The sequence below is a fragment of the Oryx dammah genome, unplaced genomic scaffold (assembly GCF_014754425.2).
Source record: "Oryx dammah isolate SB20612 unplaced genomic scaffold, SCBI_Odam_1.1 HiC_scaffold_3, whole genome shotgun sequence".
NCBI lineage: Eukaryota > Metazoa > Chordata > Mammalia > Artiodactyla > Bovidae > Oryx > Oryx dammah.
Genome location: NW_024070187.1, coordinates 98,499,929 through 98,515,603, shown reverse-complemented (window position 1 = coordinate 98,515,603; position 15,675 = coordinate 98,499,929). Strand labels below are relative to the sequence as shown.

General features: G+C 34.7%; 1 protein-coding gene across 2 annotated transcripts in view; it reads left to right on the top strand.

Annotated features, from left to right (window-relative positions):
- WDFY3 (WD repeat and FYVE domain containing 3) overlaps positions 1 to 15,675 on the top strand; it is a 250,563-nt gene that overhangs the window by 90,547 nt on the left and 144,341 nt on the right. For both annotated transcript variants that reach the window (XM_040237260.1, XM_040237261.1), the window contains 4 exons: positions 3,758 to 3,950; positions 5,181 to 5,367; positions 7,110 to 7,276; positions 14,842 to 15,309. In XM_040237260.1, coding sequence (XP_040093194.1) covers positions 3,758 to 3,950; positions 5,181 to 5,367; positions 7,110 to 7,276; positions 14,842 to 15,309 — 1,015 coding nt within the window. The remainder of the gene's footprint in view (positions 1 to 3,757; positions 3,951 to 5,180; positions 5,368 to 7,109; positions 7,277 to 14,841; positions 15,310 to 15,675) is intronic.

Genomic DNA, 15,675 nt, shown 5'->3' with positions numbered 1-15,675 from the left:
GTTGGTTGCCTGGGGCTGGGAGGTGAGAGAAAAGAGAGTTGTTTTCCAGGATCCAAGGCTCAGTTCTGCAGGAGGAAAATGTCCTACAGATGTTTTGCATCTGACAGTGTGCATGTAGTTAACACTCTGTCCATAAAAATGATTAAGAGGGTTAAATTGTTATGTGTTTTTATGCCTCAATTTAGAAGATTCACACCTGTTTGAGTCCCATTTTATGAAATAAGATGCCAGTTTCTCATCTCTAAAATGAAAATAATACCTGGCTAAAGGATTTGGGGGAAGAGTCAGTGAAAGAATACCTAAAGCTGTGCTGCTCTGCCTTAGACATAGTAGACATGAAATGCAAAAAGTCATTTTTCTGATAAATAAGTTTGATTTCTTATAAGTGTTGCCTCCACCGCTTTCAGCATCGATGAGAGCAGGGAGAGAAAACAGAGAGGACACTGGATCTGCATCAGGTGCAGCAGAGCAGGGCACAGGTGATGCTGGCACCTGTTACACTCGGGTTGTTGCTCCAGGAACGACTCGACTTTGCTGAGGTCTGTGTGTGCTAAGTTGCTTCAGTGTGTGCAACTCTTTGCAGCCCCACGGTCGGTAGTCCGCCAGGCTCCTCGTCCATGGAATTTTCAAGGCAGGAATGGAGTGGGTTGCCATGCCCTCCTCCAGGGGATCTTCCCAACCCAGGGATCAAACTCATGTCTCTTATGTCTTCTGCTTTGGCAAGTGGGGTCTTTTACCACTAGATTCCCAAGTGACTCAACTGTGAAGAATACTCCTGCCAACTGCAAGAGATAAGGGCTCAATCTCAGGGTAGGGTAGGTCCCCTGGAGAAGGAAATGACTACCTGCTCCAGTGTTCTTGCCTGGAAAATCCAATGGAGAGAGGAGCCTTGTAGTATATATTCCATGAGGTCACAAAGAGTCAGACTCATCTGTGCGACTGAGTCCCCACACAGCAGTGAAGATGGGGGAGAGGGGGAGAATAAGACAGATTAGAAATGAAAAGACAGGATTATCAATAAAATGCTAATTCAATGAATATTTATTGAACACTTGATTTATTAAATACTTTTCTGCTAGCAGTTAACATCCCTATCTTGTTTGCAAGACCTTCCATGACTTCAGAGCTCTTGTTTTCCTCTGAAATAATAATGTGATGGAATGGCAGAAATGAGATTAGAACTCAGGTTTATCTAACCTCTCAATTAGAATGGAAGAGAATAGCAGTGGGAAGAAGTAAAAGAGTAAACCACCTAGGAATTAAAGCTGTTTTAAGACATGGCTATTGAAGAGAGTGGGTTAGTCTTTGCTGATGAGACTAGAGCCCTGTTTCAGTAAAGTCCGTCTGAAGAAGTAACACCTTGGACAAACAGAAGCTGGTAACTAAGTAGCAAAGATTTCTTCTAAAACTTAATTTTTTTCTATATCTGAAAGCAGTGGGTGCTGACTTTGAACTGAATGTAGGATTCATTTTAGCATATTGGAATCATTGGATGTTAAAGGAATATTAAAGGCCAAACGGAATGCAATAGAGAATTTAAATGAAATGCTTCATTTACACTTAGGGAAACTTATAGTCATGCCTGTTCCACAGCTGGTGCCCGGCAGTGGTCAGAACACTGCTCTCCTACCGTCTAGTCCAGGGTTCCTTCAGTGCATCAGCTTACCTTTTTTCATTTGTTAGCACGGTCCAGACATTGTTTTCATCATTTTGTCTAAAAAACCCAATGGACACAAACTTATTAAATGTTTTCAGAATGCATAGTGTTTATTATAGATAAAATCCCTGTGTTTATATTTTGTGACAGATGGTTTCCTGGGACCTTAGCAGTTGGTAGTGCTTCACGTAGGCATTTTTTTTTTTTTTTTTTTGTATTTGCATTAATGTGGCCAATGACTGCTCTGCCACACTTGGCTGGACATTGTAACAGAATCCCTACAAATAGAAGTGCTTAGTGTAGGGGCTGAAGAGGAATGAGTAGATTCTTCAGTTTTCTCCTGCATAAAATAAAAAGGTTATTAATACTAGATTATCTGTAAGAATTCTTTTGACTTGGAAGATTAAGAATTAGTTATCTGAAGTGTCAACAGCAAGGAATTAAATCCAACTTATTTTTGAGCACAAGGATTTGACTTGGAAAAAAACATTTTATTTTCAGGTTTGTTTTGATGTTACAAATTAGAGAAATGACATCTGTCCCTCTAATCACATATGGGCATGTGAAAACCAGTGAAAAGTATAATCAACAATAGACTGTTATGAGTATATATACATATGTGAATATATATATATATATTTGCTGCAGTTATCTTTATTTTCATATACCTTTTTGTTACATTTAATACATGTGGGAAGAGGTACAAATATTACATGTATTAATAAAAACTTGCTATTCAGCAATGTCTCTAGGCAATTTTTTGGGGGGAAGGGGGAATGCCTGTACTTAATAGAGTTTATAAATATTTTGTTGTTCACTGAATTCTTAATCTTTTTTTCCCCTGATATTTATCAGCTATGAATTAGAAATTCTTATATTTGAGTAAAATTTTGGACTGAAAGAAATAGGAAAAGGCAGACCTAGCTTTCTCAGATGAAATATGATACTTCAAATACTTTTTCTATATAATAGTTTCCCCCAAATATTAAAATACTCCAGTTTTATTTTATTTATTTAAAAAATATTTAGATGAGAAAATATAGCACAGAGAAGGAAAGTTAACTTTTTCTGCCACCAAATTGAGATTAGAAGAAGAAAGGTTTTTGGAGGGCAGAAACCATAGCTTCATTCCCCAAGTAGCAGGCCTTTAATGCCATAAATCGTTGTGCAATGTGTATTTTCCAAACCATAGGTAAGGAATAAGTTTTCATTCCAGAGTTTAAGAAGTGTTGAGTTATGCTTTAGAAGATTTTTGGCTGCTGCTGCTGCTGCTAAGTCGCTTCAGTCCTGTCCGACTCTGTGTGACCCCATAGACGGCAGCCCACCAGGCTCCCCCGTCCCTGGGATTCTCCAGGCAAGAATACTGGAGTGGGTTGCCATTTCCTTCTCCAGTGCATGAAAGTGAAAAGTGAAAGTGAAGCCGCTCAGTCGTGTCCAACTCTTCGAAGCCCCATGGAATGCAGCCTACCAGGCTCCTCCGTCCATGGTATTTTCCAGGCAAGAGTACTAGAGTGCCATTGCCTTCTCCAGATTTTTGGCTACTAGATATAATTAATAATTCTGAATTAAGATGACTATATATTATAATGTCCCCTTCTACTTGCATAGAAGTTGGAAAAAATTGAAAATACTTTTACTTTTAAAGACATGTTATTTTCTTGTCTCCCTAAAAGTGTCCTTTTTAGAGAAGAAAATTACAATTCACCAATGGCAAACTAAGAATTAACATTCTAAAACTGGAATGTTGACCTTGAAAGTTACTGTTGATTTATTCCATTTCAGGGTAGGGCAAAACAGTACCCCCCCAAAAAAAAACCCCACCATGGTGAAGTGAAGATGGTAAACATGTAACTTAAAAAAAATAATAAGCTGATAAAAGTAGAGGTGGTTAACTGTCTTACCATAACACCCTTGTAAATTATAGGTGTCTTTTTTTAATGTTGCCTCACTTAGAGCGCTCATCATTGTGGCTTTAATGATAGCACTCAACACTGACCCTGAACTTGGAGAGTTTTGAATAATCAGATCTAGTCCTTTTCTAGCCCTGCCTTTCCCCCAATCATTTCATTCATTTATGTACACATTTTCTTTGTTCTTTAGATCTTAGTGAAACTCTGCAGTTTTGTTTCACCGGCCGAGGAGCTGGCTCAGAAAGACGATCTCCAGCTTTTATTCAGTGCAATCACCTCTTGGTGCCCTCCCTATAACCTGCCTTGGAGGAAGAGTGCCGGAGAAGTCCTTACGGCCATATCCCGCCACGGCCTCAGTGTCAACGTGGTGAAGTATATCCACGGTGAATAGCTCGCAACGTATTCACTCTAGATGCTCTGAAGTTTCTCTGCCTTTCTCTCCTCATATGATGGCAAATTTGTTTCTCTTGTTCAGTTCTCCAAAGATTCTATTTTAAATGAAGAACTATATTTGCCAGGAAAAAACAATTATTTGTGAAGTGTTTCAAATGTAAAAAATTCTCATGTTCTCAATGATGGATATCCAGGAGAGTTAAAATAACCTTACCTTTAAGTAAATGATGTCGTAATAATAATGCAAATTCCACCTCATTTCCTCTTCTTCCTTCCTCTTTTGCTGAAAGAAAAGAGATTTTTTTGAGATGCTATAGTTCAAACTCTTTCTGAAGATATTTCATAAGTAGACAGATAATCTGTCCAATGAGGCATGAATAAAATTAAGTAGATTCTTTATCAGCACTGAAAAGAAGTTGTCCATTTTTTTAGCTCATATATATAAATATGTGTCAACTATCCCTTAAAATGTATCAATAAGAGAAATAGGAGACAATTGTAGCATCTCAAATAGTCCACTTACGTGTATATATATAGATATATACACACACACACACACAAATTGAAAAATCTTTCAAAATAGCTTTTAGTACATCTATTCATTTACCTAAAGTCCATCAGTCATTAAATGTTTCTTACCTCTGTTCCTGTGTTAAGTCTTCTTAGTTATTGTTATGTGACCCTGGATTTCTTGAGCCAAATAAATTTTTTTAAAGATAAAAGAGGGAAAGTCTTCTTTGAAATGCCTCCAGTCCCAGAAGTCATGGGATATACCCATGTTTTAAACTAGTACATATACAGTACAGACAAAAATTTGAAAATTTTATTTCCTGAAGTAGTTCTGTATCTTATGTTTCTCCATTTTTTATTATATTAATATAAAGGTCAAAAATATCATTTGGCAGCAGGCAATCATCTTTTTTAATAATAAAACTTCTAAAAATATGATGTAAAAACTATTATAAATGTCAACTGATTTTCAACACTTCTGGTATTACTCTTTGTGTACTACTTAGAGATATAACTTCCCTAGTCAATTTGAATCTTATATTTGCTTTCAGAATGCGTACCATTTATCTTACCATATTTTATAAATATACTAAAATTTAATGTTTCATTAAATACCAGTTAAGAATGAAGTTTTCTTAAGCAGTTGACATAAGTTATATATGCACACACACATATATTTATTCAGTTCTTTATTTTCTTTGTTTTTACAGAAAAAGAATGTTTATCTACGTGTGTTCAGAATATGCAGCAGTCAGATGACCTGTCTCCCCTAGAAATTGTTGAGATGTTTGCTGGGCTTTCTTGTTTCCTCAAAGATTCCAGTGATGTTTCCCAAACTCTTCTGGATGATTTTCGGATATGGCAAGGATATAATTTCCTTTGTGATCTCTTGCTTAGGTAAAACCCCACAATATAAGAATGTATTTTAATTGTCTACTCAGTCTTCTCATCAAAGGAAGCAAAGTAGTTTGGGCTATAGGGAAAAAGAAATCAGCCCATCACTTATGTAAGGTATACTTTATACTCTTAGCTTTAATCACTTCTTTTTATTCCTATCCTGTCAAGAGAGTACAAAGAGTGAATTTAGAGTTAAATTGGAAAATGTAGGTTGCACACGTGGATTCAGTGGTTAGATGTGAAGAAGAAATCTGCTCTTCCTTAGCAGCTGAGGGAGAAGAGTCTGAGTGAACTAATTAACATCTTCCTGAAGCGTAAACTCTTTGTGCTTAATTATATTTTTGGTTTTCCTTAATGGTAATATCAATGCTATCAAGCTATTAATATAATACAGTTAGTAGCAAGAATAATTTTGCAGAATGAATGAGATGCTGAAAATGTATATATAAAACATAGTAGTCTGAAGCTACTTAGCAGCAGCAGTCAATCTAAAAGTGTTTTACTAGCCTTCTTTTTCATCCCAAATGTTCCTTGCATATACTGGAAAAACAGCTGGTTACAAGTTTATTAGGAAGAGGATATTCATGCTAGTCGTTCCCAGGCCATTAATCAGTTTTAAGTTGTTCGATTTACTGTAAACCATCACTGTTTTGTAAACTTTTAAGTTCTAACACCAGTGTGACCTAGTTGCTGTTACTTAATAGTAGGCAACCCCTAAGAATATAATTTTGCACATATATCCTAATTTACAAATGAAGAGATGTGAATGTTTATGAAATAACTATTTAATATTACTAATTGATGCTGTCCTTTGAGAATTCAAGAGTCTTAAAAATGTTGGTAACTTGTTGCAATAACTTCAACGTGTGTTTATTGATCCTAAAGATACAATTCTAAATGCAGACAAAGTTTTATGTGTATTAGTGCTCCTGAGTTCTGATAGCTACTAGCTGTCCCACTCTCCACATCTGTGGTTGATTCTCCATGGCCATTAAAAAGCATATCTATGACGAGTTTATACTAACATGGAGAAGCATGTGCATAACACAAATTAATGGAAAAAACAGGTAACAGCATTCTGTGTATAGTATAAAAATATTTATTGTTAAAACATAACTTTTCACATTAAGAAAAGACAAGTTTAAAGGAATTTTGTTTTAAAAAATTGTTAGACTCTCAGAACTTTATTTATTTATTTATATTTTTATTTTTTTTAGAACTTTATTTAAATGTGCTCTAATGCCAGTAGTATTTGAGTTAATTAATGAAATGCAGATGAAGTCTTACAAATATTCCCCTAGAATTCACTGTTTAAAATTATTAATGGAGAAAACGTCTTAGGAAAGAAATGGTTAATAAGGTTTTTGGTTGTAAACAATGAAACTTATAACCTTAGAGCCTTAGGGAACTTAAGAGATATTTAATCTAATCCTTTTATATTAAGAAACTTTCTACCAAAGATTAATGATTTGCCTAAAATAATACTGTTAATGGCAAAATCAACATTTATCAGGTGTTCTGACTGTTGGTGTAATTTCTTTCAAATACACCATCATATCTCATAATTAAATTTGTAGCTTTATAAAAATATCATGTGTTTATATAGGAAAAAATATAAGAAGAAACTTCATATAGTAGTCTGTACATTTATTTATTGCATATAAAATGAAATTTTCTTTCTGTATTAAATTTTAAAATACAAAACAAGAGAAAACATATTTGCTAAATCATACTTTTCCTAGATTGGAACAAGCAAAAGAGGCAGAATCCAAAGATGCCTTGAAAGATCTGGTTAATCTGATAACTTCCCTAACAACATATGGTGTCAATGAACTAAAACCAGCTGGTATTACCACAGGGGCACCCTTTTTATTGCCTGGATTTGCAGTACCTCAGCCTGCAGGCAAAGGTGAGTCTTCCCCCCACCCACCTGCCCCATTCTGAGCCACTCAAAGAAATAAGGAAAGAATAAATGTATCCAACTGATTGCTCTTTATTTATGTTATTTATATAAAGGTAATATGCTGTTTTTCATTAAAGTTGGTACTTTTTATGGTATAATTTTTTGAATGACAGTCTTTAGCAGATAAAATACTTGAAAATAATATGAAAATATCATAAAAACCATTAAATTCATATTTTAGTATTTCATTTTAATATTCAAACAGTTTAATAATTCAAACATACCTCTGCTGAATGTTGGCACCCCACACATTTCTGCCTTATGTGCCTGGAACGCGAGTCACTCTATGCCTGTCTCTGTAAGATGTATATAGAAAGCACAGGTGCAAACAGTTAGTATTTTCCTAAGGAAACCTAAGTACAGAGAAGTTACATTACATACTTTCAGGTCAGAAAATACATTTTATAGTTCAGATTTCCTAGCTTTGGCTTTTCTCACCTAGTAATCTACTAAGAAAACTTATTATATATTAATAACATTTAATTATGTAAGAGTACAAGTTTTATAGTTCATGTAGTTTTTTTAATGCATACTAATCATTCTGAGCTTCCCTGGTGGCTCAGAGGTCGGGAGAACTGGGTTCAATCCCTGGGTCGGGAAAATCCCCTGGAGAAGGAAATGGCAACCCACTCTAGTATTCTTGCCTGGAGAATCCCATGGATGGAGGAGCCTGGTGGGCTACAGTCCACGGGGTCTCAAAGAGTCAGATACGACTGAGCGACTTCACTTTCCCATTCTGAAAGAATGTGAACCCACAGGCTTCTAATAGTTCTTTTCACATTATTGTTACATACTAAATATGCAATACTGTGGTGATATTTGCATGTAAAATTTAGCCAGAAAATATCATCATATCTGGTTATTTCAATTTCACAGCACATTATCTATGTATTTTATAATGTAGAACCCAGCAGTTATAAATTCTTAAGCCTATGAGAATAAATAGATATATCAGAATACACTAAATTTAATTTACTGGAGAAAATTATATTGAAAAGTCATGACTTAAATTGAAGTTGTTGAACTAACTTCCATAAGATGTGCCCTCAGTTTATAAGTTATACAGAGTTTCTTAAATAAATAAAATCTAAAAGTATTTTACAGAGCTGTTCAATATTTTATTTAATATTAAGGAACAATATTAAATTAATGCTTCTGATTTATAGACTCGAGCTTAAATTTTCCACAGTTAAATCTTTCTGTGCATTCATCTAAACATAACTAAGTAATATAATTTTTATTTTAGGTTTCATTATTTTATTTGGTTAATCAATCTGATTGTGACACTGAGATAATATTTAGTTACACAATAGTGTAATTTGGTAATGAGAGAATTAATGCAGCTAAATTAACCTTCCTCATATTTCTGCCTGATTTTATGTCATCTATAACAGAGATGATTCACATATAACCTAGCACCTCTAGGGATTATTTTGAGAATTCAGCGACATATGTCTATGAAAACAAGGTTAACTAGAAGGGACGTTGCCCTGACTCAAAACTCAGGTTACCCATAAGTGGCATAACCTTTCTAAATACCAACTTCTTCAGAAACATTGATGTAATAGTCTATAAAATGAATAGATCAAGCTAGATCATTCTGAGTTTCATTTATGACTCAAAATTATCTTTCTCATGGCTTGTTTAGACTCAAGGAGATACTAATGGTTTTATTTCACATAAAGAGATTATGAAATATGGGGTTTTTTGCCAGCAGTATTGAAGTATAATTTGCATGTATTAAAATATATCCTTTTTAAGTGTTGGGTTTGAGTTTAGGTCGATATTTGTGGTTGTGCAGTCACCACCATAATCATGATAGGGAATATCCCATCCATCTAAATCTGATGCTGGGAAAGACTGAAGGCAGGAGGAGAAGGGGAAGACAGAGGATGAGATGGTTGGATGGCATCACTGACTCTGTGGACATGAGTCTGAGTAAGCTCCTGGAGTTGGTGATGGATAGGGAAGCCTGGCGTGCTGCATTCCATGGGGTCGCAAAGAGTCGGACACAACTGACTGAACTGATCCATCTAAAAGTTTCCTTGTTCCATTTTATATTCAGTCCCCTCTCATCACTCTTACCCTGGTAACCACTGATCTGCTTTGGTTTTGCTATTTCTAGAATTACGTAAACTAGACTCCAAAATTACGTAGTTTTGTGTATCTGGCTTTAGTATTTCTCCATGTTACTGGATGTATCTGAAGTTCTTTTTTAATATTGGATAGTATTTCATTGTTTAAATATCCTGCAGTTGTTTATCCATTCACCAGTTGATGATGTTTATTTAACTATAATGAGTAAAGTATTAGGAACATTTGTATAAAACAAGTCTTTGTGTGGACATACATTTTCATTTCTTTGGGGTGGTAACCAAGCAGTGGAATTGCTGATTCATATGGTAAATGTATATTTAACTTTATGAGAAACTGCCAAACTATTTTCTAAAGTGGCTGTACCATTTTGCATTCATATCAGCTCTGTAATGAGAATTTGTTTTATAGTCTCAAAAACAGTTGGTGGTGTTAACCTTAACTTTAGATATTTGAGTGTGTAATAGTATATGTTGGTTTTCTGTTTTTTTTTTTTGTTTTTTTTTTTACTTTTTTCTAAATTATTTCAAGCTTTTTTCATATTCCTATTTGCTGTCTGTGTCTTGACTTTGGTTCAGATATCTATGTCCAGTGTTTGATAGCTTTGTTGGTTTTATTGGAATTTTTAGAGTTCTTTAGATAGTCTGGATAAGTCCTAAGTATGTTCTCTTAATCTTAACATGCCTTTTCTTTTCTTGGTAGTATCTTTGAAGACCGAAAGTTTTAAATTTGATGAAGTCCAGTTTAGCACTTTTGAATTATTTTCTGGGTTTTGCCTCATATTTAAGAAATCTTATTTAACCCACGTTCACAATTATCTTCTGGTTTCTTCTAGGAGTTTCACATTTTTAATTCTTATGTTAAAGTCTATGATACATCTTAAGTTAATTTTTGTGTATGGCTGGAAGTAAGGTTTATTTGTTTTCCCAGTACAGATATGCACATGTGCTAGGACTCTTTGTCGAAAAGATTGTATAACTATATATTCTGGAAGTCTTTTCAATTCTGCTTTGTTAATGTGTCTGTCCTGAAGCCAATGCTGCTTCAGTTTTGATTCCCATATCTTTATAGTCTTGAAATGGAATCATTTAAGTTGTCCAAGTTTGTTCTTTTAAAAATTATTTTGGCTATTCTAGGTCCTCTGAACTTCCACATAAATTTAGTAATCTTCATATCGGTTATTGAAAACAGAAAAAGCCTGCTGAGATATGTATTGGGAAGTACATTGAACCTGTAAATAAATATGGGGAGAATTGACATCTTAACAACATTATGTCATCCAATTCATGAGTATACAGCTTTCCACTTATTTGGGTCCTGGTATTTTCTCTCAGCAATGTTTTATAAGTGTCCACTGTAAAGAACTTTCCTTCTTGTTCTTAAATTTATTCCTAAATATTTTTTTGATAATGTAAATAAAACTGTTTCTGTTACTTCATTTTGGATTGCGTGTTGCTAGTTTATAGAGGAATGATGGTCTTTTCACAGGGATGGAAATGCGGAAATATGGTTGTGACAATGCTATGTTTATGTGACATTGCTAGAATGAAGCAAGGATGGTCATTTACAAATTTTAACTCTTTGGTTTGGACTATTTGTAAGTTGGAGCTGTGTGTATTCTGGTATAGTCGATACTATTTATCTTACTTATTGTCAGTTATTTCTTCAGGCTACTCTGGGGCATGTTTTCTTCAACTTCACTGGTTTCCCTTTCATTATTTATGAAAAGAAAATTCCTGTTACCAAGGACTTTTTACCCATTCAGTGATAATTACTTTTAAAAGAGAAAACATGAATATATCTACCTTATGTTGCCCTATACATGGATACAATTTAGCTGCCTTATTTTTATTGCTGATTTTAGATCAAGTGAAACAATAAATAAAAAATTTAAAAGAAAAAAGTAAACTGAGTTATTAGTGAAGTTGGTAAATGCATCTGTTTGTGTAAAAGCTTGAAAATGATTCCTGTTTCTATCTTACATAGTAGAAACTTTATAAACCTTTTTATCCTCATCAGCCAATAGATTTTTTTTTCAAAAGAAGAAAATTAAAGAGAAATGGAGTAGTCCTGTTTAGTAACCACTCCATGGTGGTTTTTTTTTTTTTTTTTTTTTTTTACCTTAACTATGCTAGTAACATCTTTGCAAGGTGGCACTCTGTAATTCAGAGCTCTCTATAGCTTCCACATTTGTTCCCTAAACACAGAGTGTTCTAAATATATGTTTTAATAGAGAATGTGTCTCTTCATAAAAAAAGAAAATACCTATCTTTTTCAGAACTCTTCTGTGACTTCAGCATTACAAATATTTTCTCATAACTCATCAAATCTCATGACATATTAGGCAATGTAAAAGGATAATGTATTTTTCCTTTTCTTCATTTTTGTTCACACTAGTGACCAGAGTGCCCTGCATTGTTCATCATGGGATTACTTTGAAGGGATTTTTATCTATGCTGGTTCTATCATGGATGCAGATATGGCCAGGGCTGATGTTCAGTTGGCTTGCAGGAGGAGAACCCTGAGGATTGTTTACAGCCGGGCGCCATTGTGATTGGTCACTCACATGTATAATTTGTTCGTTATTTTCTGTCTTATACTTCCTAAACGTTTATTAGTTTCCTTCCTCTGGTAACAGCCCTATTGCCACCACCTTAGTTGAGGCTCTAGAGATCACGCACCTGGGTAACCACAGGTGTCTTTTCTGTTTGTTAATAATTCACTTATTTGGCTGCACTGGGTCTTAATTGCACCATGTGGATCTTCATTAAGGCACACAGACTCTCTGGTTGTGGAGCCCATAGGCTTAGTTGTTCCGTAGTATACGGGACCCTAGTTCCACAACCGGGGAGTGAACACATCTCCCCTGCATTGAAAGGTGGATTCTTAACCACTGGACCACCAGGGAGATCCCTTATAAGTCCTTTCAAATTTTATTTATTTATTTATTTTTTATTGGAAGGATAATTGCTTTACAGCGTGCAGTGCTTTCTACCAAACATCAACATGAATCAGCCATAACTGGGACTCGATAACAACCTAGAGGGGCGAGATGGGGAAGGAGGTGGGAGAGATGTTCATATAGGTGTCTTCTTAACTGCTGACCTTTCTATTCATTTCTGTTCCTCAGCGCTATCCTCTCAGTGTTGCATGGAATCCTAACTCCTGCGACCTGGAATCTGAAAAGCAATATTCAGTGTGTTTACTAAATGAGTGTCTACATTTCCTTATTCTTAATTCATTTTGCATTTTGCTTATGCTTGTACCATTTAGGCTCTTTTTTCAAACATAAACTTTTACATTTTACATTAGGTTCTGAATATAGGAAAGCTCTATTCTTTCTTGTATATACACTTATTCTTCTAAGCCTTAGAATAATCCATTTCTTTTGTTTCTGCTTGTATAGACTTGGGAGTAATGAGACGGTGATTGTCATCTTTTATAACGATTTCCTTACTTTACTCTTATTTTAGTTATTTGTGTGCCAAATAGATTTTAATCAGTTAATGCAAATTTTGAAACTTATGCAGGATACATGTGTTTAATTAAATTATTAGAGCACATATGTGTCAATATTTAAGGGATTTTCCTATCTTATGTAGAGCAGCCTTTTTAATCATCCTTTAGATCTAAGTATTCCCCCTTCCCCAAATTAAATATTGTAGTAATTTAATGGCTATGACAGTCCTAAATAACTACTCCTAATATCATAAGCATTTAAAGTAAACTTCAAATTTGTATGCCACTAGTTTTAGAATTATAATTAAGTCATTCCTTTAGATAATTTTTCCTGGTAGAAAGCCATATTATTAGATTCTGTTTAGTTTCATTGTATATGTGCTGCATGCTTAATTGCTAAGCTGGGTCCGATTCTTTGTGACCCATGGACTGTGGCCCTCCAGACTCCTCTGTCCACGGAATTCTCCAGGCAGGAATGCTACAGTGGGTAACCATTCCCTTCTCCAGGGGATCTTCTGACCCAGAGATCAAACCTGGGTCTCCTGCATTGCAGGCAGACTCTTTACCGTCTGAGCCACCAGGGAAGCCCATTGAGGTTAGTTGGTAATGGAACTTATCTTTTGTCAGTGACATCACTTAAAATTAGGTTTTAAAGAAAAAATCAGATAATGAAAATGAAACTTGAAAAGATCCAATTTTTTCACATTACATCAAGTTCATCTCCTTTAAACTCTTTTCTTAAACCTGAGAATTGATATTGTCACATAGCCAAAAGATGCAAAATATTGATTAGCGGTATTCTTTAACCTTATTTGTCGCATGTAGTCAGATTTTTGTATTTGTATGTTCATCATTCTGTCTAAGCTTGGTTTTTAACTACCTGCATGTAATAAAAAGTTAGTGATGTCCTCAATAAGAACAAGCATAAAATTAATAAGGAACTGGAAATAAAGATTTGGCATTTGCCACACATGGAATAAGGTTATATGTTATAAACAAACAAAGTTAAAAATCATATATAGACTGAAGAGATTTTTTAATCTTTGCCTTTTCAGATAATGTTCAAGCTACAATGTCCTAGCAGTCTTTCTAACCCATTTTATTGTTTTTCCTAGTTCTGTGTTCATCCTCTTTCAAAAATCCAGCTTATTCTGTAAGGCACTGTGTTAATATTTTGATCACTGTTGCACATGCTCTATATTCCTACCGGTTGTGAACCTGAGGACAATTTTTGTAGGCAAAGGCTTGTTTTCATTTGCCTTACATACTTTCTATGTTAATTTCTTTATAAGTATTTTCAGTGATTTGCCTTATAAGAGCTATTGTATACATATTTTTTTTTCAGTTGATGTGTTTGAAAATCAGGTATTTATAAATACAGCTAGTAGCTGGCCATAAATTGCTTTAACAAATGTATATGTAAGGAAATTGTACTTGTGGCTTGAAACAGTAAATTTCCATATTAAAATTTATGAAAGCTGTAGTGTTGTAATTAAAAATGGAAGCTGGAACTCAAGGGTATTTTCCCCTCTTGTTTCCTGCTGCCATTCTTGCTTTTCTCTTTAGCCTAAAAGTCTTTTCAGATTGAGAGGTAACTGTCCTTATAGTCAAGGACAGTGTTACAGATAGTAAAAAGCAACACTCCTGCACGTTTCCAAACTCTGAAGCCTAGGCCTATATAATTTGCTTTATTCTTTTGAAAACCGTCTGATGTTTCAGTGTATACTCTTCTGGAATCAGAATATTGATAATACTTCATTAAAAGCTAAATCAATATTACTCATTTTTAATTAAATGACTGAACCAATGAAGAAAAAGAAGACCTTTTGTGAAAACAGGAAGTGTTCTTAGCGAATAGATGATAAATGTTACAGTTCATCATCTGCTTAAATAGATTACTTTGCCATGATGAAAATATCATATAACACCTACTTTTGTGTTCTGGTTTTCTACTTTAGGTCACAGTGTGAGAAACATCCAGGCCTTTGCAGTTCTTCAGAATGCATTTTTAAAAGCAAAAACCAACTTCCTCGCCCACATCATTCTCGACGCCATCACAAATATTTACATGGCCGACAACGCCAACTATTTCATCCTCGAATCACAGCACACACTGTCACAGTTTGCAGAAAAAATTTCTAAACTCCCAGAAGTACAAAACAAGTACTTCGAGATGCTGGAGTTTGTTGTTTTTAGCTTAAATTATATCCCTTGTAAAGAACTTATTAGTGTTAGCATCCTCTTAAAGTCTAGCTCTTCTTACCACTGTAGCATTATTGCGATGAAAACACTTCTTAAGTTTACACGACATGACTACATATTTAAAGATGTGTTCAGGGAGGTGGGCCTTTTGGAGGTCATGGTAAACCTTTTGCACAAATATGCTGCCCTCTTGAAGGACCCAACTCAGGCACTAAATGAACAAGGTAAAGCATTTTCCCTACGTTTAATTTTATTTGGCAGAGGAGTTTGGGCAGGGTGTTGTGTTCATGTTTTACCTTTCATTTGGCTATAGATTTGAATTACTTGATAATGTGCATAATTGTGACATCCTTGTGAATATTTCCCACAAGTTAAAATTTGTTCTCTCAACCTCTGTTAGGGAATTGGGGGAAGGCAGGGGAGGAGATAGAAATATGTCATGGTGGAAGAGAATTTAAGGGAAAACTGAGGAAGCCATTTATGATCCACATAATTAGTGTCTTCTACTTTGTTAGGGAATAACAAAAAGCTTCTAGAAACAATTGGGATGTTTAGGTGCCTCAAAATGTTTATTAATTATAGAGAGCACA